Genomic DNA, 22025 nt, shown 5'->3' with positions numbered 1-22025 from the left:
GAAAGGGTTATTAAACATTGGAATAGGCTGCCCAGGGAGGTGGTGGATTCACCATCCCTGGAGGTGTTTAAAAAAAGGGTAGATGGGGCACTTAGGGACATGGTTTAGAAGTGGCTCTTGTCAGGGTAGGCTAAAGATTGGACTCGATGATCTTAAAGGTCCCTTCCAACCTCAGCAATTCTATGATTCTATGACGTTTGTGGGGTCTCTTGCTGTGGGTTCCATGCATGTGCATTCGTTCCATTGGACAAATCTGTCCATAATATTGGTGTTCATGGCTACATGGAGATGGGACTGCTGTTGGACCATCTAACTTAGGATCTTATTGATCATCTTAATAGAGCAATGCAGGTCTTTCAGTTAATAAAGTTTCTACAAGTTCTGGGAGAATAACCACCTAGGTATGGGTGAGAGAGACCCTAAAATATGGAACCATTCTATGATTTGTTCTCACAGTAAGGGAACAGCTGTTACGTGTTCTCTTTGGCAACAGCTGGTTTATCATCGTTGCCATTATAGCAGTAATAGGAGGCGCTGTGTTTCATCTGCAGCTCACAGAGCAATGTTTTCATCATGTGTGTTAATATAAATATGTACGCGTGCACTTTCTTTTTTAGTCACCTTTACCAAAGTGCTCATAGAAAGTAATATACGAAGGTTCTTTCTAGCAGGTTTTGGTGTCCTGGCTACTGAGTTGTATGCTCTGTAATACTGACTATACCAATAGATCTCCTTAGCAAACTGTATACTTGGTTTTTCTCTTGTATAGGAGGTAGTGTGTAGTATTCATCTTTACTAAATGTTAAATCTACTGAAGTCTGATAATATGCTATAATTTTGTGATTGGCTAGAGGTGGCTGTAGCTCCTACTTCAAAATTAATAAACTTATATTCTATTCTGCAAAAGAGATTTAAGTATAAATCCTTTACTTAATAAATTCTATTATATATGACCTACTAGAAAGAAACTATAAGTCTTCAAGAACTTTGGAAAGCAAGTCTGTGTGTTGTCTGGGACCCCCATGGATCTGTGTCCCCCGACCTCCCCAAATCATGCATCTCCTACAGACCTCTTCTCTTTTCCTGCAAAGTGTGTAACAGGGCTGTCTGGTGGGAGGATAAAGCAAAAGTGCTAAGAGAGTGGCTGTAATCCAAGGGAATTACAGTTAATACAGATCATTTAGAGAGAAAGTGGGGAAAGAAAGGATGGTTTATGGCTAAGTCGGAAAAGGAGCATAGAGATGAAGGTTCTATTTCTGATCTCCATTAACTACCAGTGTGGCTTTAAAACTAATTGCATGTCTGTGCTTTCTGAAAAAGGCTCAGGTGGAGACATTTAAACCTAAAACTGGTATGCTTTTTCCAACTTGCGTCTCCAGGTCTAGTAAGAAAGATTATTATTCTTTTTAAGCATGGCTTCTTCTGTGTTGCTAGATAGTAATGGCTAGCTGCATCATCACAACTGCTTTTTTCCAGTGTGTATCAGAAGCACTGTGACTGAAAGCATCTCTTCAGACAAATTTTTCAGCCTGGCTTAAACAATTTTGTTGGTGTTTCTTATGTTTGGGTTTTGGGTTTTTTTTCGTTATTTCCAATCTTTACTTCAGCTCTATGTCAAGCTTCTTCAAAGTTGGGATATGAAAGGATAAAGTATTTAAAAAGAGGGAGGGATCTTCTTACTCTGGTTACGAATAAAAATTATATGTCACAAAACCGTGACATCTAGAAGCTACATGAGGGATTGCAGACTAAGAAGCTACATGTGGCTCCAGTAGTCAGTAAGAATCTGTCTGTGGCCATTGCCAGAGAAAACATACTTGTGCAGATATGCCTTCCATCTGACCCAATGTGGCCAGGCCCAACATAAAGCTGATTCCTCCTAGGGCGCTATCCACCTGCTAACTTAAAATGATTTCTGCACAATTTATGTTCATTTTCATGTGTAAAATGTGTTTTGATATAACGGCATAAGTAACGTAACTTAGAATAATAAACAAATACATATTACTCTTTTTGAATCCAGTTTTCAGCAAAAAAAGGCTTAGCGTAACAGGGAAGTCTCACTTAGACGAACCACATCGCTCACAGTTCTAACACATGAGAATGGAAATTAAAGATACAAACCCCAAACAATACAGCCATGTATAATTGCTTAGCATGTGTAACTGCTGTGCAAAAAGTTTTACCTTGTAACAGTGAGAAATGGTTTGGGGATTTTTTTTTTTAGCTGGGGTTGGGGGGAGGGGAGTTAAACATCTAACAGCAAAACAAGATTAAAACTAATGATGAAGTCAGTTTTCTGCATGATTAGTTAATGTTTTGACCTGATCAGTTCCCCTGTTTTACTAGACATCTGTAACTCTTTCTGCTGTTTATAAAGTTCATATAACCCAAAAACTGTAGTTTCCCAGGGTGGGTTTTTTATCTCTTCAGTGTGTCTGTGAGCCATATGAACGTTGTAGAGACATACGAAATATGTGTGAATTTTAGGATGAGTGATTCTTTTTGTGACTTTTTTTAAAGACAATATCCCACCATAGTTGCTCTGATCGTCCAACTCTAGTGAAAATGAGAAAATTACAGGGGAACAGGTGGTGAGTGAAAATGCGAGATGCTGCTTAAGTTGAGGACCGAGTGGTGTGACTGTGGATCATGATGATGGATACAGGGAAACAGCAGTAACTGCACAATATTTCAATACTACAAGGTTGTTCTTCTAAAAGGAACCTTGATAGGCTTCACCAGTATCCTGAATTATGAGAATGTGGTAAGTGGGGTCCCAAGGGTACTGCTAAGTGCTATTTTTTGTCAGTGAAATTACATACTTCTTGCTTGTCCAGTGTAGAGTTGACCTATGTTTATTATCTAACCTGGAGGATACAGTATGTTTACCCTGTGTTGAATAAGGCTTCATTTTCAAGTATTCACAATTTTCCTTATCCCATTCTTTGAGTGTTTGAACAGTGATGTTCTGAGTAGGTGTATAAGCACTACTGAATGCCTGGAAAATGTCTGGAAATACTGTACTGGCTTTAGTTTAAAGTTGACTGGATGATGCTTATACCCCTGGAAAAGAAGTGTATGGAGGGGTGCTTTCCAGAAGAGGTGTTTGGCTCAGTTGCAGTGCCAACTGTGATTCTTGAGGGGACAGCCTACGTCTTGCTTGTTTAAAAGCATGTAGAAGCTAGCCAGCATCATAGGGGGAAGGAGGAGGAATACTGCTTGTTCCAGAGTGTGATAATTATGGAGCATGTGTTTGGCATATTTAATGGATTTTGGGGATACCACAATACTGAGCTGAAATTCAGCCAAATACTCCTGAATGCCAGATATCCCTACTGCATGTTACATGTCAAAAATACACAGATTTGCAAGGGAGAAGCATAAAGAGCAAGAGGGAAGGACAGCAGAAAGCCTGCTAGCTGACCGCAGGGCTGTACTACACAAGGGCAACTCCAGCTGCACCCTGAGATGGGGTCTGGCTGAAGCAGGCTTAAAAAAAGTGCACTAATGCTTTGTCGGAGTTTGTTTAGTGCATTGTGGTCCTGTTGTGCTTATTGAATAAGCAATACTTGGCCCATACTGTATTGTCAGTTAGCTATTAAGAGGTTTTATGAATCTGAACAGAGACTATTGATTTTTAGGACTTTCTTGCGTGTTTTCAAGAGTAAGACAAAACTTTCCATAAAGCCAAATGTATTTCTTATTCTAAGAGTCTTAAAACAGTGCAAAATACCAACTGAAATAGATCGGTCTCAGCTCTCATATGACATGTATATATGTATAATATCAGTATGTATTGAGAATACCTCGATTGACCTACCTTTGATCAAGTAGAAGGCAGGTGAAGATTTATTAGGAGGAGGGAAAAAAGGGGACTTTATCGGATGATGTGTCCCCCTTGTGCAGTATTTGGGGAAACCTCTGCTGCCTCAGCTGTGCTCTGAGTATGGGAGTGGAGCAAGTGTGCTCTAGCTCCTACTGGCAGCGGAGCTCTCATCTTCACTGGGAAGCTTTTCTGGTCTCTTGCACGATAAGAGAGAATGGTCTAAACAGAATGAAGGGTATCATTTTGATATCGCTTTAGAGATGGTTTTGGAGGATTTATTTTGAAAATTTAATCAGTTCAAGAAACTGCATGATAATGTCTTGGTGAAATTCCTAGTTTTTGTCTTGGTCCTCTGTCTAGTCTAAGATTACTTGCCCCATAAATTCCAATCCTGTATATTTTAATCCAGGCTGAGTGTCTATTCTCTCACTTGTTTTCCTATCTGTCTCTCTCTTCAGGATCCTTCTTGAGAGCAGCATTTCAGTTGGGATGAGTTCTTGTGGAACTTCAATCTAACATACTGTTAGCTTTAAAGTTCTACTAGGGGGAAAAAATTGCTAAGTGGCAAAACTCTCTGAAATAATCCCCCCAAAGATCCTCATAATACATGAAGTGGATTAGATGGAAACTGTCTTTTAGGACCCTCAAGCAATTAGCAGGATCTTCATAATGTTAGGTATAGTACAGACTAAAGTCAAAATGAAAACACAGTTATATGAACATGAAGGAACTATTAAAGGATGATTGTTACCATTATGGTAACATGGTAAATGAACAGTGACAGTGTGAAAGTGGGATTTCTAAGGATGATTGTGCGATGCAAGGTTTTGTGTGAGGGTTGTTTTTGTTACTGTGAGGGTTTACAGAATCTGTCAGTCTTTGGAATAGGGTCAGGGCACTAAATATGTTAGTGGTGGGAATTCTTGTGCTGCGAAAGACCTGGAGAAAGCAGCTGTCTGAGAGCACTAAAGGGCACCTGGGCATGTGTGCTGCCAGCCTCTTCACTCATAGAGTCACTGCATCTTATTACAGTTGATGATAGAGGGTATCTACTCTGGTGGGAAGAACAAGGCTGTCCTACCTAAGTAAAAATCAAAGTGTACCTACTTGGAAACTGAAATTATGCCAGAAGGCAGAAATAATACTCATGACACTATCAGCCCAGGGCTTCTCTAGGGGTGGGGAAAAAAACCTTGTATTTTGCCTCCAGAATGAGGCATCAGCAAAGCCAGTCCTTTTCCCCTTCCCTTCTCTGTTCCCACCCTCCCAAGTAGCAGTATACTATTTCTGTTTTTAAGCATAAGCAGATGGTCAAATAACTTTAAATTCTGATTTGGAGACTGCAAGCCAAATACCGTATCCTTTACATTTTGTATTGCAAGTTCACTGCTTGTTAGTGCAGATTGATTGTATGAATTTCAACTGACATGTGGGTTGTAGAAATTCTTTTGATTGTATTACACTTAATGCAAATATTCAAATGTTGGGGTCAGTGTATATTTTCTTGTTTGCTGATACCAAACCAGTGCAATGCATCAGCAAGACAAAATATGTATTGAAGGAGTACTGATCCTTTTTTCTTTGCCCGTTAATGCCCTAAGTAGTAAAAGTCTAATTAAAAAAGAGATTTTGTGTATTTGACTGGTATTTCAAAAGACATGGAGAAAGGAAAGTTTCAGGAGAACTTATGAACAAAGTGTGAGATTCTGTGCATTATGGTTGCATAAAGCACTTTAAACCGACCTTCTTTATCTTTTTGAGGTTTGTAATTGTGTTCCTCTGGATCATCTCTTGCTGTTGTCAAGGTCCCTTCTCTCTGCAGGCTCTGTTCTATTTCTTTCTCTCAGAGGTTTTTATTATTCTGCAGATGGTCTAAATTGTCACAGTAAGATAGAAGGTGGTCTTTGCCCAGCATCACACAGAGCTTGGTGTAGACATGGGCATGATGCCAGGTCTCCAGTTAGTTGTTCCTGCATTCTGGTACAATGATTGCTGTTTCTTCTGCTTTGTCTTTATATTGCTATTGGCCACACTTGTATTCTAGGTTTTTGCATGCCCTTTGCATTGCATAAATAAACGTCTGTTATATCTAGTAGCTGCAGTCATGAGGCGGGAGGCTTTTGTGAAGGATGTTATTTGCAACCTGCTCTGACACATTACAGTACAAGATGACAAACTTAAAGCACTCTTCTTGATTTCGACAGTACTCCAAAGTCAGTTATGTTGTTCTTCACAAGGGTTAGTCAGTGTCTTCATAGCCTGTTGAAATAACTTCTGTTTCTCTAAAAGTAACTCAAAATAGACAAAATTAGACATATCTTTGTGCAGGAGACAGCTAACAGTCCATTGTACTGTTATTTCTATCATGAATCAGATCTTCCTGATTTATGAACGCTTGATGATTTTGAACCTTGTATTCTGTGGATATTGTAGTTTTTTATGACAGAGAATAAACAGTAGTGTGTTTCTTGTTGTGAAATATGTTTAAATATTTTTCTTGGGCTTTTTCTTTCTTTTTATTTCTGCAAAATGGGAAATAATTTTAAAATATTTTAAAGAAGGGATAGAGTAACATGCATTGACATAATTTTATTTTGGGCACTTTGTGTCTAACCTAATGCATTTTTGAAAGCAGCACTATAAGACTTACTCAAAAGGCTTTAAAAGGGGTAAAAACCCCTTTATTTATTTTATTGAAGGTCCTGGAGGTCTCTTCTTCTGTTTGATTTATAGAAACAAGAGAAGCTTGCTTGATTGAAAGAGATACATAGCTGTTGTCTTATTTCTAGTGTTTTCTTCAAAATAATTGAAAGCATATCTGAAATGAAAAGGAGCTCTTGCCAAAGATCTGCAAATGTAAATTCTGTTCAAGACAAAAGAAAAGCTTTTCTGCAATCTTCTCAGTGAACTTTAGTTGTTTCTGTCAATCAGAAGCACTGTCTAGGCTTGTTGTAGGTAAGTGCTGCATAAATAGGAGAGTACAAACAAATCAGGATGGATTCACACTGATCTCTGATCTGCATTTGAGTATGTTTTGAACACAAACTACTCACTGAATCATGTTCTCTAGTGTTGGTTTTTTTTATATAAATGTTATGCTACTAGCCTATACTTACCAAACTCATTGCATTTTTTAACTTCCTATGTTCAATCTTAAGCAAAATATTACATTGTTTAATTCACACACTTCAGATGCAAGATAAGAAGTATCTGCTCTGTACAAGTTCAGAGCTTATTCTGAAAAATTAGTTGGTTTTTATTGTTACTGCCAGACAAGGGCTTGGATTGCTTTGCCGTATTTAAGAAAAATCAAATCTCTTCAAGCTGCTATTCTAGAATTAAATTGTTCTAAATTTATGTATTGTGATATAATGGATTTCAAATATTCCCTTCCAAGCTTGTAGTCTTCTTTCTCATATTAATTTTAAAATAAGTTTCAAACAGGACTATATTGAAGACAAATGTTCCTGAATCCAGAATGTAATCATTAGCTAGCTGCACAGCAGGGTAGCATGCTAGTAGGAAGGGCCATTCAACTGTTACCTGTAATTCTTGTGAAGTATTTGCTTGCAATACAGGCTTTAATGTCTGAAGAGATCTGAACTATTTTATGCCAAATAGGATGTGTATTGTAAAGGTTTCGTTTTCTGTTTTGACAAAAAATTCATATTGAACAATATTATTAGGGTATCTTTTGCGTGGAAAGTAGTGGATATTCCTCACAGTTAGCTTAGAATTGCTAAAAGTGCCTTTGAGTGTTAGTTTACCTCCCACTTATTCAAAATTAGCCAAGAGAGTCTGCACTAATGACTACTGCAAACTAGCAATTGTGGGTTTAGTTCAAGCTATACTTTATTCTTCAATGTCTCCCATGGCCCTTAACTGTTTTGTTTTGCTTCTTCCAAGACTGTGGTTGGTGCAAGTTGAAGAAGCAACCCAGAGAGCCTAGCGTTCGCATTAACGATAATACAACAAAATGATAAGATTATGACAAAATTTCAATAGGTGATTAACAAATTATTTCTCCTATCATTCAGGCAATTCTTGTCTCTAGTGGCCTGGTGTGGAAAAAAAAGAGTTTGTTTTTTAACTTTCTTCTCAACTTGGTGGTTAATGGCAAGAAAAAGAATTCAGTGTTATGCGAGCATCTTTAGTCTGAAAATTTCTGCGATAACATCGTCTTTCTTGGATATTGTAGCTAATGTATTTAAGAATTGTCCACTGTTCTAAGGAGTTTTTTTCAGTTGGTAAAGGAGAATTAGCTTGGAAGAACTGCTATAATATTGAATGTTATCACTGTTACAATGAAGGCCAGATAAAGTATTTAGCACCTGTGTGTTCCACGCACTTCACAAATGTGAGAAACTGCACTAAAAATGTATTAAGCAAAATAGACATAAAGGCAGGAAAGTCTGCAGATTGTAAGAATGTAATGCTTAAAATGAGAATTGATATGTAAGCTTCAAGATTTTTGCTGAAATTAATCAATTGTATTAATTGGGCGTTTCTAATAGCTTTCTTCTTCCCTAGGCACGAGCTTTAACACCTCAGACAGCAGAAACGGATGCAATAAGATTTTTGGTTGGAACGCAGTCTCTTAGATATGATAATCAGGTAATTTTTCTGTACAATGTCAGATATAACTTTTTTCCTCTTTTTTTAAACATTATTCCAATATTACTCCTCCTCCTTTTTCCCCCCTGTTGAATTTGAACTTCTGTGAGTAGAATGTAAAGGTGTCAGTAAGAAATGTAGGTGAAAAACTCTGTGTGTTTTCTGAAAATTAAATTACTCTTCTAAATTGTATGACTAAATCAGATTGGTTTAGTAAAGGAACTGCCATATTTTTGTTAATTTATATCTGTAGATTCTCTGGAGCATCTTTAAACCACAGGGATGCAAAGTAAAACAAAAGTCTTTAAGCCTTGATTGCCTCTAATGGGACTCTGGCTACGCGCACAGTTCTGTGTATGTGAAGCTTCATAAACTGGATTTTTCATTATTAATTGTTGGCAACCAGCTGTGTCCTTTCTGATGATAAGTTTAACAATTTAAACCAAAATTTGAGTGACTCTTGTGGCTCAATTTCTATTGGACTGTCTCTTCTGCAGATAAGAGTACAGTACTTTTAGTTGCACAGCAATTTTGTTTTGTGTGACTAAATTTCAGTAAATACCTTCATACTGAAAGAAGATCTTGAGGCCAGAAGAACTGGAAAGCTGTACTAAGTGCAGGTGGTAAGGCTTTGGTAGCAGGGGCGCTGCAGTGGTGGCATCTGTGAGAAGTCAGGGGTTGCCTGTGCCAGACATGGCTGGCTCCAGTGAGCCTGCCACGGGACACAGCTGAGCCAGTCAGCCTGGTGGCACCTCTGAAAATATTTAAGAAAGGGGAGAAAATGCTGTCTAGAAAGAGGAGGAGGGAACAAAGACTGAGAAACAGCAGAGGAAATGACAGAGGTAAGACCAATGTCAGGAGGAACAGAAAATGCTCTGTGCTCGAGCAGGTATCCACTGCAGCCTGTGGAGCACCTGTGCCAGAGCAGGCAGATGTTCCTGAGGGAACCATGGCCCATGAAGACCCCACACTGGAACAGAGGAAGAGAGATGGAAACAGCATCGGAGGGAAAACGCTATGTGCTGACCATAACCACCACGGCCCCACACCCTGCTGTGACCCTTGAAGGGGGTTGGAGGAGTCTGGAGTGAAGTTAAGACCGGGAAAGGTGGGAGAGGTGCTGGTTTAAAATTTGTCTTTTCTTTCCACTACACAAAAAAGTAAATACATTTTTATTTTAATTGGCAACAAATGAGTTAATTTTACCCAAGTCAAGCCTCTTTGGCCTGCAACAGTAATTAGTAAGCGATCTCCCTGTCCTTAGCCCATGAGCTTTCTCATTCCTATTCTTTCTATTTCCTCCCCCTCCCCTGCTTGAGGAGAGCAAGTGGCTAGGTGGGAGTCTGGCTGTGAACCAACACCCGCCACAGAAGCCCCTAGAATGGATACAGTCACTGTGCTGAAACTGGTCTGTAATGGACCGCAGAAACCAAACTCAGAACCATAGCTCTGGGAGATGTGACCTGTCAATTTCCACTGAGGTTTTGAGTTTGTTACTCAATGGCACTACTGGATGAGGCTCAAGGAAAAAAATATTCAAAGGCATAAGGGGGATGGAGTATTCCATTTCGTTACATTTCAGGTAATACCTGAGGCCAGTAACAAAAAAGTGGCAAACCCAAACTTAGTTAAGAATAAATACACACAATTATATTTTTGATTGTGCTGTCTTGGATTTCTTTAGACATTTGTTTATTATGTGGTTTTCTACTGTGATTTCTATGTGGGTTTTTTTTTACATCTTGGTTCAACTAATTTAATCCTGATACAAAATTGTAGTTGGATAACGATTGTCACTTATCAGTTGATATCCAGCAGATCTTCAATAATTTAAATGTTCTGTTTTAGTAAGTTGATTGGGCATATACTACGAGTTTTAGAAATATTTACATATATTTCAGCTCTATTGAGTATGCTTTTCTTTTTCTGATAAATAACATTAATAATAGAAATGCAGGACGCTTCCTAGGGTATTAACAAATGTTTGGGAGTTATTGGCCTTTAGCTGTGCCTCAGGCCATCAGCTCCTCTCAGCTACTTGCTAATCCCCATGAAGTGCTCTAGGCCGCAACTCATTATTGCTTCATTCAGCACTAGGTTCTCTAGATTTGCTTAAAAACTTTTTTAGTTACCTAACCTAACTTACGAGCTGGCTTGCAACCTCTAGTGCTTGACAAAGCACTGCACAGTGAGAGGTTTCTTAAGCAGCACCATGATTTCTTCCCTTCTGGTCATGGACAGGTATAGTGCAAATGAAAGAGCAGTAGTTGTACAGCTGACACAGTAGCTTCTGCCTCATTAAAGTTTATTGCTGTATGAAGCAATTTAGGCATTCACAGGAGATCTGGTGAAAATATTTTGCTATTAATACTGGTATTTAAAAGCAAAGGAAAATGTTTGTAAGATTTTATATTCTGTCAATATTTGACATTTTAACGGTGTTGCAGTACTTGGCATTTGGTCCTCATAACTTGCTGGAAATTGTTTAAGTAGTTTCTCTTTGATGCACAGTGTTCTACACAGCATAGTTTTGTAACTTCTGTCCTCAGTACTTTCCTTGTTAAACTGGGGCTTTCTATACTGTTCTTAGTTTGATGCATTGTCATTTATTCTTTTCTCATCTCTCTCATTCTCATAACTCTTCAAGTTATTTTCAGTCGTGCGTTTTAGAACCTAAAAGACTTCATGGTTTACTGTATTGCATGGCATTGTATAGGCACAATGTAGGGCATTGGGCGAACTAAAACGCTTCTGTCTCAGCTGCCCATGAGTGCCTGATAGAAGAAAATCAATTATGGAGATTGCATAATTGAAGAAAAAGAGATATTTTGTGTTGAAATGGGTTAGTATAAGTCTCCCTTCCTTAGTAATTTCCTTTGCAATTAGTAATTCCTGCAGATTTTGAGGAGAACTAAATAGGTATTTGTTTTCATTCAAATCTCACTACTTTTTCCTCAGTACTTAAACTTGTGTTCAGTGGGAATGTTTCCCCGTGTAATTAAAGCAGGTCAGTAACTCATTTGTTTAGTTACTGGTAATAAAACTGGTCACTTCTAACAAGATGTCTTCTACAAGGATCATGTTCCACAAGAGTTATGATGACATGTATCATTAACCGTTCCACGGCAGTCATGTTGAGAAAGTTCTCTGTGTGGACTTAGCTTACTTACGCGTACCGTTTTCTATATCCTCATTGATGGTATCCCTATGCTGCACTAACTAATTTTCTGTAATACTTTGTAGCGAAGATGTGTGCAGTGATTTGGTAGTTAATTCAGTAGACTTAATTAATTATGATAGGATATCTTTAGTTTTTTTCTTTTCATTGTTCACCCAACTTTGCTAACGAATTGTTAATGAGGATACAGTTCTCTAAAAATTGTGGATCTTCTAGAATGTATTTGTTCACTGTTGTGCTTAGGGGAATTAGCCCCATGAGTAAAATTAGTTTTGTATGTTGTGCCAGGCTAGGATCTTTCTCAATTTCTTCGATTTATGAGGCAACTATAGTAAAACAACTAACTAAAAAAAGGGAGGAAAAATGAGAGTAATGAAGACCTATTTAAAAATGAACCCACAACAAACAAAAATCGAAAACACAAAAAGCAAATCTAGCTGTATGTCATTTAAAAATCTTTTCTATGTATTTAAACATTATTGGTTTTCTTAATCTTTCAGTTCAACTTTTTTTCCCCACATAGTATAAAAAGTATTAAAAATTTATAATTGGTACAGATATGCGAGTGCTGAACTCTCAAAGTTTCTTAATGAGGTTTAGAGTATTTGTTTCAAATGAGAGTCATTTCCCTCTCTCCCCTCCTTTCTTCATAGGATGTTTGAATTCGATGATGTGGATACAGAATTAGTGCAGACATTTAGACTAAGGATTGTAGTGTTGTTATTTCTGTTTATTGCTGTAAGAAGTGTTGAATTGCAATGCGAGTGACTGACTTACTATTAGCCACAAAATGAAAAATGAAAACCTTCAAGCTTTAAGTTGCAAAAATGAGAAGAATAAACATGGTATTTCCTCAAAACAGGGAAATGGCTTGTATTTTTCTAGACAGGTATATCCTGCATGAAATCAATGATGTACTAAATTGTTAGTATAACAATTAATTAAAGTAGATATCGGTTATAAAATTCTCATTAAATTGTCCTGTGCAGTCTTCGTGTATAATTAAGACCCACAGGAAAACATTTGAAACCCTAATGTTCTCTTTTATTGTATTTGCAGATTCACATCATAGATTTTGATGATGAAAACAACATTATAAACAAAAACGTTCTCCTTCATCAAGTGGGTGAAATTTGGCACATTAGTACCAGTCCTGCAGATAAAGGTGTACTAGCAACCTGCTACAATAAAAGTGAGTCCTTTCTAACCATGATAAACTTGTTTAAGTGTTTCAATATTTTTTGAATGTGCAAAGATTGAACATCTAGCTGTGTATAAACACTTTAAATTGGAATTGTCAACACAAGCATTTTTCAAAAATGTGCCTTTACCTGTACCTCATTTGTCTCATATCCTTAGGTCATTTTGGTTAGAAGTCTACTTTTGCATTCATGTCAAGAAAAGCGGCAAAATAAAAGTATTGCTTGCCTGATTAATGCAAAGCATGGCAAATAAAATATATTCCTGTTATTTTAGGCTTCATTCTTTTTATTGTTTTATATGTTTGCTTTTGAAAGTGGAAGTAAATGTCTTTCGAAACAGCATCATGTCAGCATCAAGCTCTCTTTAAAATTGCAGCTGAAGTTTATATACAATGTTATTTGTCATATATTTAATGCAGATATGAGCACAGAGTAAGTTCTTATTTAAATATCTCGTCAGAAACAGTAGTAACGTTCCTTGTGTAACCTGACACTAAGTGTACAGCCATTGAGATTAAGGAGCTCCGCTTTTCCTAGGTGAGGCAGGTGTGAAGACTTTCTGTCATGAGGCTTGAAAAATCCACTTGCGTTACTTGGGGAAGGGAGTACTTTTTCTCTCTGTCAAGGAAGAAATCTCTGCTGTCAATTGGTATAAATATTATTTCTTCTAGTAAATATTAGACCATTCTTTCAGGAAATACAATCCAATATAAGAATAAGGCAGTGAGTTTCAGACTTCTTGCGTCTGTGGACAGCTGCAGAGATGTGAATTTCTGCTGCTCAATCTTGTGGCTATGTTAGAGAGAAGGCTCCAGGGTTGCTCGGTTCTCCTAGATCTTTTGGATTGAAATGAAAGTGCTAAAATTTGAATTTCTTTCCCAAATCTTAAGTGAATCTTTTAAAGGCAATTATAGAAGATAAGTAGAGTAATAAAGAGCTTTTCCTTTTTTCTAAACTGAAAATGATTGTGGGTACTTTGACTGAGAGAGTACTGAAATGGTATTGGCCTGTTTTTTGATTACTTTTTACTCTCTGGTTGACTTGCTGGATTTAAATTCCTCACCTTGCCAGTGATCCATGGAGAAAATGAGAAATCAGTAATCAGTCCTGAAATTCTGAAGTCATCTTAGTAACTTTCTAGCTAGTTGCAGAGGAGAATCGGAGAAAGTTGTCTGAAGTCTCGTGTAAAGAAAACCAAAACAAGTTTCTTTCTCTAGCATTTATGAGTTGATTGCAATTTTTTTTTCCTTAAAGAATATTGTGCTGTGTGGAATAGCATGAAACATTTTAAAGAATTTACCTCTTTTTCCCTACATAACTGAACAACAAGGTGATGCAAGACAGCTTATCAAGTCCAGTATTTCATGTATGTAATGTACCATTTAATGCTAACCAGTTTTAATTTATTCAATTTGTATCTATTTTTGAGCTCAAGTATTGTTCTAGAAAGTATGGTGAAACCAAATAATTTTATACTCTTTTCTCAAAAAGGCCTATATTTAAGTTTTATGTTCCTTATAGCACATTATAGAAATTCCTTATAGCAATATGCATATTAATTGAAAATTTTCTTTGGGAGAGAGCTTATTGAGATTTCTGGAATTGAGCTTCTGTCCAAACACTCTTAACTTCTTGATTTCCATGATTGGACCTATTAATTCATATGCATGTTTTCTTTTCCAGCTTCTTTATGTTCTACATTTAGCTTACTCATTTTCTGAAGATTAAGCTTTATTGTTTGTACTTCATGCATCTTCATTTAGAATCATCAGCCATAAACTTTCTGCAGAAAACAAGATTGGATTCTTAAATGATTATTGATGACTCTAAATAGCAACGTATAGAACAGAAAGCACACGGCATGGGGTTCTAATGATAAGGAATACCGAGTTTAGCAGGCAACTTATTTCAAGTAGTAATGCAACCAAATTAAGCAATCAAAACCTTTAAAGCTCTTATGTATTGCATTTATTTAGTTATTTTAAAAAGACTCTTAACTATTTTCCTCATTGAAGTACCAGTCAAATGAGATGATGCTGTCAGGAAGTCGTAGGTATTTTGACCATCTCTTGTGTCAGAGCCCAGTACTTCTGGCAAATCTGGACTGTTGTTGAAACTGGGAGATTGAAGAAATGTGATGTGTGTTAATTATTAATAGCTATTTTTGAAGTCGCTTAAATAAGTGGTGAAATATGGCATTGAGGAAAAGTGGAATCATGTACATTTTGCATTTCATAGCTCATTGAAGTAAGCTAATGGAATAGGGTGAAGCACTCAAAAAAAAAAAATCAAAACCCACACAACAAAAAAAACAACTTTGAAATTTCCTCTTTTATATTGGGAGAGATGCTGAGTCTTCTTTTACTTTCTCACACTTACAGATAGTTAGCATAACCAAGGTATGAATAAAGTCTTATGTTACTTCATGGGGAAAAAAAAAAAGTAGTAGGTGCAAAAAAAACCAGAGCACTTTTTTCACAGCTCTCCTGTTCTGTGTGTTTTGTCTGAGAGAAGTATGCCTTTCAAATAGGAATAATGTATATAATAGGGTTTGTAATAATGGTTGAATTGAAAGAGTAATACTGTGTATCTACTTTGAAGAGAGATTTTGAGTCTCGATTAACTTTTTAAAAGCATTTTGCAGCTACTAATACAGAAAAAATATTGATTCCTGAATAATTTGTTTGCTTGGTTTAGTGCTTCTGTCGTCTGGATTTGCTATTCTTCAAACCACAGGTTAATTTTTTTTTCTAGAGATGACTTATGCAAGATACAAGATTTCTTTTTAAACATACTTTCCCCAGCTTTTAGCTACTTTTTTTTTTTAATTGCATATTTTAAAATACAGTGAAAAATCTTTCTGCAGTATCCAGTTGATATCATCCCCTGTAATGTTATGGAGACATTCAAACTCTTTTTTACTTAATTAACTACTTGACAGTTAATACTGCTGCCTCAAAAAGTCAGAGATGATGCTAGCAGTCTTGCTATATGTTTCGAAATACAAGGGATCTGATGTTATTTGCTTCTGTTTTTCTCTTTTAGGGATAAAAGCAAAATAAAGTAATACGCAAAGATTTTTGTTAATTTCTGATGAGTGCTAAGAATTGCATGAGGGAGAAGGATACTCATATTCATGCTGGTAACAGTAGGTTATTTGTGGGGTCGAGAATCAAGTGGAAAGTTGTAAGCCCTCTGTGTGTGTTTGAGAAGGATGCTGATGTAATTGTGTTTGGAAGTTTTTACTGTTCTGGTTGATGGAGGCCTTGAATTGATGTAGGGACTCTTAAAAGTTGAAAGATGTTCATGGATGGGGAAGTTCCTATGTTTGTATTTTTAATTCTTTTTTTTTTTTTTTTTTTATTTCTTCCAAGAAGGCATTTTAGCTACTTCTGGGCATGATGATTTGGGATTTTGCATATCTGAAGCTGTTTTTCAGGTGTGTGGATATGTATATACATATGGGGTTTTTTTCCCCTTGGTGTATATACAGTGTCTGCTTGCAAAGTCATAGTTATAAGGCTTTTTTTCCTGAATCATACAAGTAGGAAACCTCCTTCAAAAGGGGTAATAATCATGTAGAATCAGTTTGCCCCTGTAACTCTCTGGGGGATTTACAAATTATTATTTTTTCCTGCTTTGTGGATATGTGGAATCTTTTTATTTGTCTTTAACACATATAAGTGAAAGAGGCATAAGGAGGTAGAACTTCAAATGTAGGTTATTATTATTGGTACACCTATTGAAGAGGAAAGTCATGTGTTCGTGAGTCGTAATAGCAAGGCTTCCATGTCAGTGAAAATTAATTTCCTTTTGTCCACTTGAATTTTTTTTCAAGGGCTGACTTCTGATAAACTCAGGGGTTTTTTTCCCCATAAATAGCTAAACTTGCAAGTGACCACAATCCAGTCGTCATTTTGAGATGAGCTTTTATTTTTGAGAAACTCTAGGCAAGATCTGTCAAAAGTGCCTGTTGTGGTTTAACACCAGCTGGAAACTAGAACCCTGCAGCTGCTCACTTGCCCCCCTAAAGTTGGGATGGGGGAGAGAATCAGAAGAGTAAAAGTGAGAAAAAACTCGTAGGTTGAGATAAAGACAGTTTAAAGACAGAAAAGCGACACAAGCAAAGCAAAACAAGGAATTTATTCACTGCTTCCCATGGGCAGGCAGGTGTTCAGCCATCTCCAGATGAGCAGGGCTCCATCATGCCTGAGGATTACTTGGGAAGACAAACATCACCACTCTGAATGTTTCCCCCCCTTCCTCCTCTTTCCACCAGCTTTATATACTGAGCATGATGTCACATGGTACATCGCTTGGGTCAGCTGTGTCTCCTCCCAACTTCTTGTGCCCTCCCAGGCCCTGCTGGTGGGGCGGTGTGAGGAGCAGAAAAGGCCTTGACTGCTTAGCAGCAATCAAACCCACCAGTGTGCTATCAACACCATTTATTGGTCCAAATCCAAGACATAGCACTACACCAGTTGCTAGTAAGAAAGTTAACACCATCCCAGCTGAAACCATGACAGTGTCAAATACAGCGTATTTCAACAATTGGAAACAGACTCTCTGTTCTTATTTTTGGCTGACAGGTCAAATAAGAGCTACTGCCTGAACGAGTCAAAGGCCATCATAATATTTACTACTTACTGGCATATTGATTCTTCAATCTCTTTAAATTTTTATGCTTTCAAGAACAGTAACTTCCCTAAAAGGTAATGTAACGTGGTTTAGATAACTTTCTTTTTCTCCGTGACTTCTTGAGAACTTTAAATTTTTGCTGAATATGCAGTGTGGGAACCATGTTCTCTAAAGAATAAAGTTAATTAAAATCCTGCTCTGTATTCTTTTGTTCAAGATATTTTACTAGTATCGTTATATAAGTAGGCTTTAAAAAGGAAAAAACCCCACTTCCTTTCTTAAGCTAAAACTCAGGAAAACTCTTCTTGTTAGCATCTATACTTACTACTTCGATTTCTGGTTTTTGGCATTGCATCATTGTTAAAGCCTTGTATCTTTTCATTCTGGATGGTGATATTAACAAGAATAATACTGGTTCAAATAGCATTGGGACAAATACATCTTTGCATATTAACCGGAAATTCCATTTTCTAGGCTATTTTGTCTTAATATAAAGACAAAATTGTGCAACAGTTTTTCCACCCCTTCTCGTGCATACACGGTAAAAATACTGATTTACAAAAATTGCATAATTGCAAAGGGAAAACTCATTCTGCTCAGTTCCTGTCTCAACTATAGTGGTCCCCCCTCTCGCCAATGATGGATGTATCACTTAAGGAATTTTATACTATTATTACTGATGTTACAGGAAGATAATCTTTATTATCAAGTGATAGGCTTACCAGTTATGTTTATTCTTGCCTAACTTTCAGCAAAGATCAGAAATTTACTATGCTGGGAACATAGTACTTGCCTGTACTAGACACTTCTAATGTACACAGCGTTTTCTCAGAGGTGATGTGGTTTTTCTGCTTTTTGTCATTTGCCACCTTTGCCATTAAGAATTGCTTTTCCCATCTTCAAATGGTAGTCCGGATGTAGCCAAATCATGATAAAACTTTAAATGTTTTTTTTTTTTTGGTAAAATGTTAAAACCGATTTAGTAACAGGTAACACTTCATAAGATTAATTTTGAATCTCCATTTTAATAAATAAATTTGACTTCGTAGGGGTTTCTAAAAAAACTTTATGGTGGTGGAGGGGGATATACCAGTGCAGCAACCTGTGAACCTAGAGGCTTTCCTGTGTTTTAGTAACATAATTGGATTCTTGAGATACATGTTTTAAAACAAATAAATAAATAAACCTGACGCATGAGCTACCTATTTCAGGCAGTCATTACACTGTGAAGTAACTTGTTTTTTCAAATGTGTTTAGCAGCTATTTGGTATTGTGAGCATTGTAAGAATTAGGAATCATAGAATCATAGAATCATAGGGTTGGAAGGGACCTCTGGAGATCATCTAGTCCAACCCCCCTGCCAGAGCAGGGTCACCTAGAGCAGGTTACACAGGAATGCGTCCAGGTGGGTTTTGAATGTCTCCAGAGATGGAGACTCCACCACCTCTCTGGGCAGCCTGTTCCAGTGCTGTATGTTATCCCAGATTCCCTACCTGAGGGGCGAAAAAACCCACATAAATACTTGAAAGAAGTTAGGTATAAGAGGGGGAAAAAAGGGTTAAAATCTTGGGGACAGGGGAAGAAGGCTTTGTAAAATTAATACTTGAGATATCTAGATGAATTTATCCACTGTTAGTCAGTTTTGTGACATATTGATGCATCATTTTTTTCCCCTCTACTGCGGCAAGACAACTGAATTAAAATAGAGGGTGGGATTTTTTTTCTTGAACGGGGTAAGATTGTTAATGACAGCTTTAAAGTAGGTAAGAATTAAGGGGAAAAATTAGTTTGGTAGTCTTCTAGCTTTAGAAGTTAAATTAGATTGTTAAAGTGCAGTATGATATAGATTAGTGGTTTGTTTTTTTTTTTTTTTTTAAAGGTAAAGGGATGGATTGTTGAGAGAAGGGTACAATGTACAGAGGGTTTTGGTTGATGATAAAAGTGGTAATAAGCTAGACTGCTACAGTTACATTTTAATTGGTTAATGTTCAATCTCTGAAAACTTAGATGCAATTATTTGCTTCTGATATTTATGAATATCTTAAAGTGATGTTCAGTGAAGCAGAAACCAAGCAATTTTCTTCACAGTGGCCCAGAAATAAAATGGAGAACGCTGTATTTACTGGAAAGTCCCTGTCAGAACTATTCTAGGAGCTTTACACCTTCCTTCTTTTTTGCTATTCTGACTAGTGTAGTCAGTTGACTATTCATTTTTTACTTTCTTTAAATTAAAATGTGACAGGAGTGACACTTTTAAAAAAGGGAATAAGAAAGGTGACAAAGTAATTAAGTAGATTATAGCATCTTAGTAGAAATGCACTTTTAAATATCAGAAAAGAATAATGATGGGGTGGGGTGAGGGTCAAGAATGTACCCTCCAAATAATGATATAAACCAATGAGAATAATGACACGCGAAATATAATAATAAGTTTAAAAATGGAGATAAATTAGTCCTCAGATGTGCAAGTTGGTAGCTATCCAAGAGCTCTATTCACCTGCTATGGGGAAAATCATGTCACCTGTGTATTGCTACTTAAAATTTGAAAGAAGCCTTGCTTCACTATTCAAAAGAGCATCCTAGCCTACGCTAGGATAAATTTTTCATTGTGATGAGATGAAATGCCAAAACCCTATAGATCACACTAAAGTAGAGTCACTTGGGATCTAGAAGAATGAAATCCTGACAAAGCCCTAGACCCTGTTAGAATATGATTCATATGAAGTCTTGGTATTGCTGGAGTTTCAGGCTACAGGAGGGGAAACAGGAAAGCCATTTGAATGGACTTTAATAGTGTTCTGAGGCAGGGAGAAATGCCAACAGACTACAGTGTATGTATTTTTGTATGTAAAGTAGGTGACAGAAGCCTCAGCTCTAGGGTTGGCTGAAAAAAGTGGGATTCCTGAGTTAAGATGAAGTTGGGGAATATTTGGAAATATGTCAATTTCTGAATGATGCCCTCTTTGTCAGTCCAGTATATAGCACACTGTCATAAGATGTTTGAAAAGCAAAGTGGATGTGCTGTGGTAGGTACAGGTTGTACGTGTCTTTTGTGGGTATGCATTTGTGTCTTGCTTGTACTTTGTTTCAGATAGAACTTCATTTTAATCTGCCCACCTGTTTATACATCCCTCCTCTCACCTGTCATTTTAGGATATGTTAAAATGGAGATAAACTATTTTCTGAGGACTTAGGAAGTGCTATAGAAAGTAAATTTCAGCTACATCATTAAAGGAATGGGGAACGAAGAGGGATTTTTCTGTAGGCCATATGGAGAGTTTTGCAGCCATGCCAGTTTGCTAGCAATGGATGGCTTCTTCCTGAATGACTTGGATTTGGTCTCCGCACAGCAGAATATTCAGTAAAGAGGGTGAATACTCATGATGATGTGTTTGGGGAAAACTATCATTCTAAAATATTTTTTATAAATATAATGGGAACCTTTAATCCAGTAGTTTCTACTGTATTCTTTGCAGAACCTGAATATAGCTTTCATTATATCCTAGAATAGGATAAATAGAATAAAACCTCAGATTTATGCATTGCTCTGAGATACCAATGAATCGGCGAGAAAGTAGTGGTTTGTTTAAATTTTGACATTATGTAATGGCTAGCTGCTTGGGTAGTTACTGCGTCCTGGTACGCGTTCTACAGATGCTTAGAAGAGATGGTAAAGTTTGAGAAGTCAAAGGGTAAGGTGAAGTGGTAGGTGAAGTGACGGGGGGATACGGGGGAGGAAATAAAGAAATGATCCAGACTAGAAACTTTGCATTGGTGGAAAATACAATTTACCTACTGAACCTCTAACTGGATCTAGGTAGCTACCTCCATTACTTTAAAGGTGAGTTTTCAGGAAATGGTTGTGAGCAGGTACTTTGGGGTATCTCCTGCATGCGGCTGAAGGATATGCTTGGTGGGGGCAAAAGTAAATGACCATATCTCAAGAGCATAATTGTAGGCAACGCCAATGTACTGTGAACTGTCACGGATCTGATGAGGGAAATGCTTACTGAAAGACAAAGAGAAGAAAAGAAAGAAATAGTATAATTGGAAAAATAAGGAGATCCTGAAGGAAGGAAATCTCAAAACCAAACAAGGGATATGTCACTTAAAGGACAAGCATATGGCTGCAACCACTTGTAAGAAAGCAAGAAGGTACGAGGTGGTATGTAGCCTTTGGGCAATCAGTTCTGTGGAAGGCTGTAGGAATGTTAAAGTGGTAAGATATGACCCTCTACGTGGTAGCATTTTGTAGGTGTTTTCTGTACCATTTAGCATCCGTCAGTAGAAAAATCTATTATCGTGACTAAATGTCTGCCTGTTCTGCTTTTTGATTAGTAGTTTCTATTTTGCATTTTGTTTCTTAACTGGTGGCAACTCCCCCTACTTTCCTGAGACTTATGTTCTTCTTCCTTTCCATGCCACTTACTGAAATGATCACTGAAATAACTTGTTGATTCTTAAATTGATGAGTCTAACTTTTAGTTTTGATGCTGCTATAGGATGAACAGCAGTCTGGAGACTTCAACTTCTCTTTGTACTGTTCCAAACTATGCCGGCAAAC

General features: G+C 37.1%; 1 protein-coding gene across 2 annotated transcripts in view; it reads left to right on the top strand.

Moving 5' to 3' along the window:
* The window catches only part of EIPR1 (EARP complex and GARP complex interacting protein 1), an 89362-nt gene that overhangs the window by 1039 nt on the left and 66298 nt on the right, over positions 1–22025 (top strand). Inside the window, exons 2-4 of one of the 2 annotated variants that reach the window (XM_063330424.1) lie at positions 8360–8443; positions 9333–9551; positions 12681–12813. Coding sequence is in view for 1 of the 2 variants with exons in the window: in XM_063330423.1 (XP_063186493.1) it covers positions 8360–8443; positions 12681–12813 (217 nt within the window). In the remaining variant the exon portion in view is untranslated. The remainder of the gene's footprint in view (positions 1–8359; positions 8444–9332; positions 9552–12680; positions 12814–22025) is intronic. The other variant, XM_063330423.1, reaches the window with a different exon arrangement.

Source organism: Chroicocephalus ridibundus, chromosome 3 (assembly GCF_963924245.1).
Source record: "Chroicocephalus ridibundus chromosome 3, bChrRid1.1, whole genome shotgun sequence".
Classification (NCBI taxonomy): Eukaryota; Metazoa; Chordata; class Aves; order Charadriiformes; family Laridae; genus Chroicocephalus; species Chroicocephalus ridibundus.
Note: the sequence above shows the minus strand (reverse complement) of the source record. Positions and strands in the feature narration are given on the sequence as shown.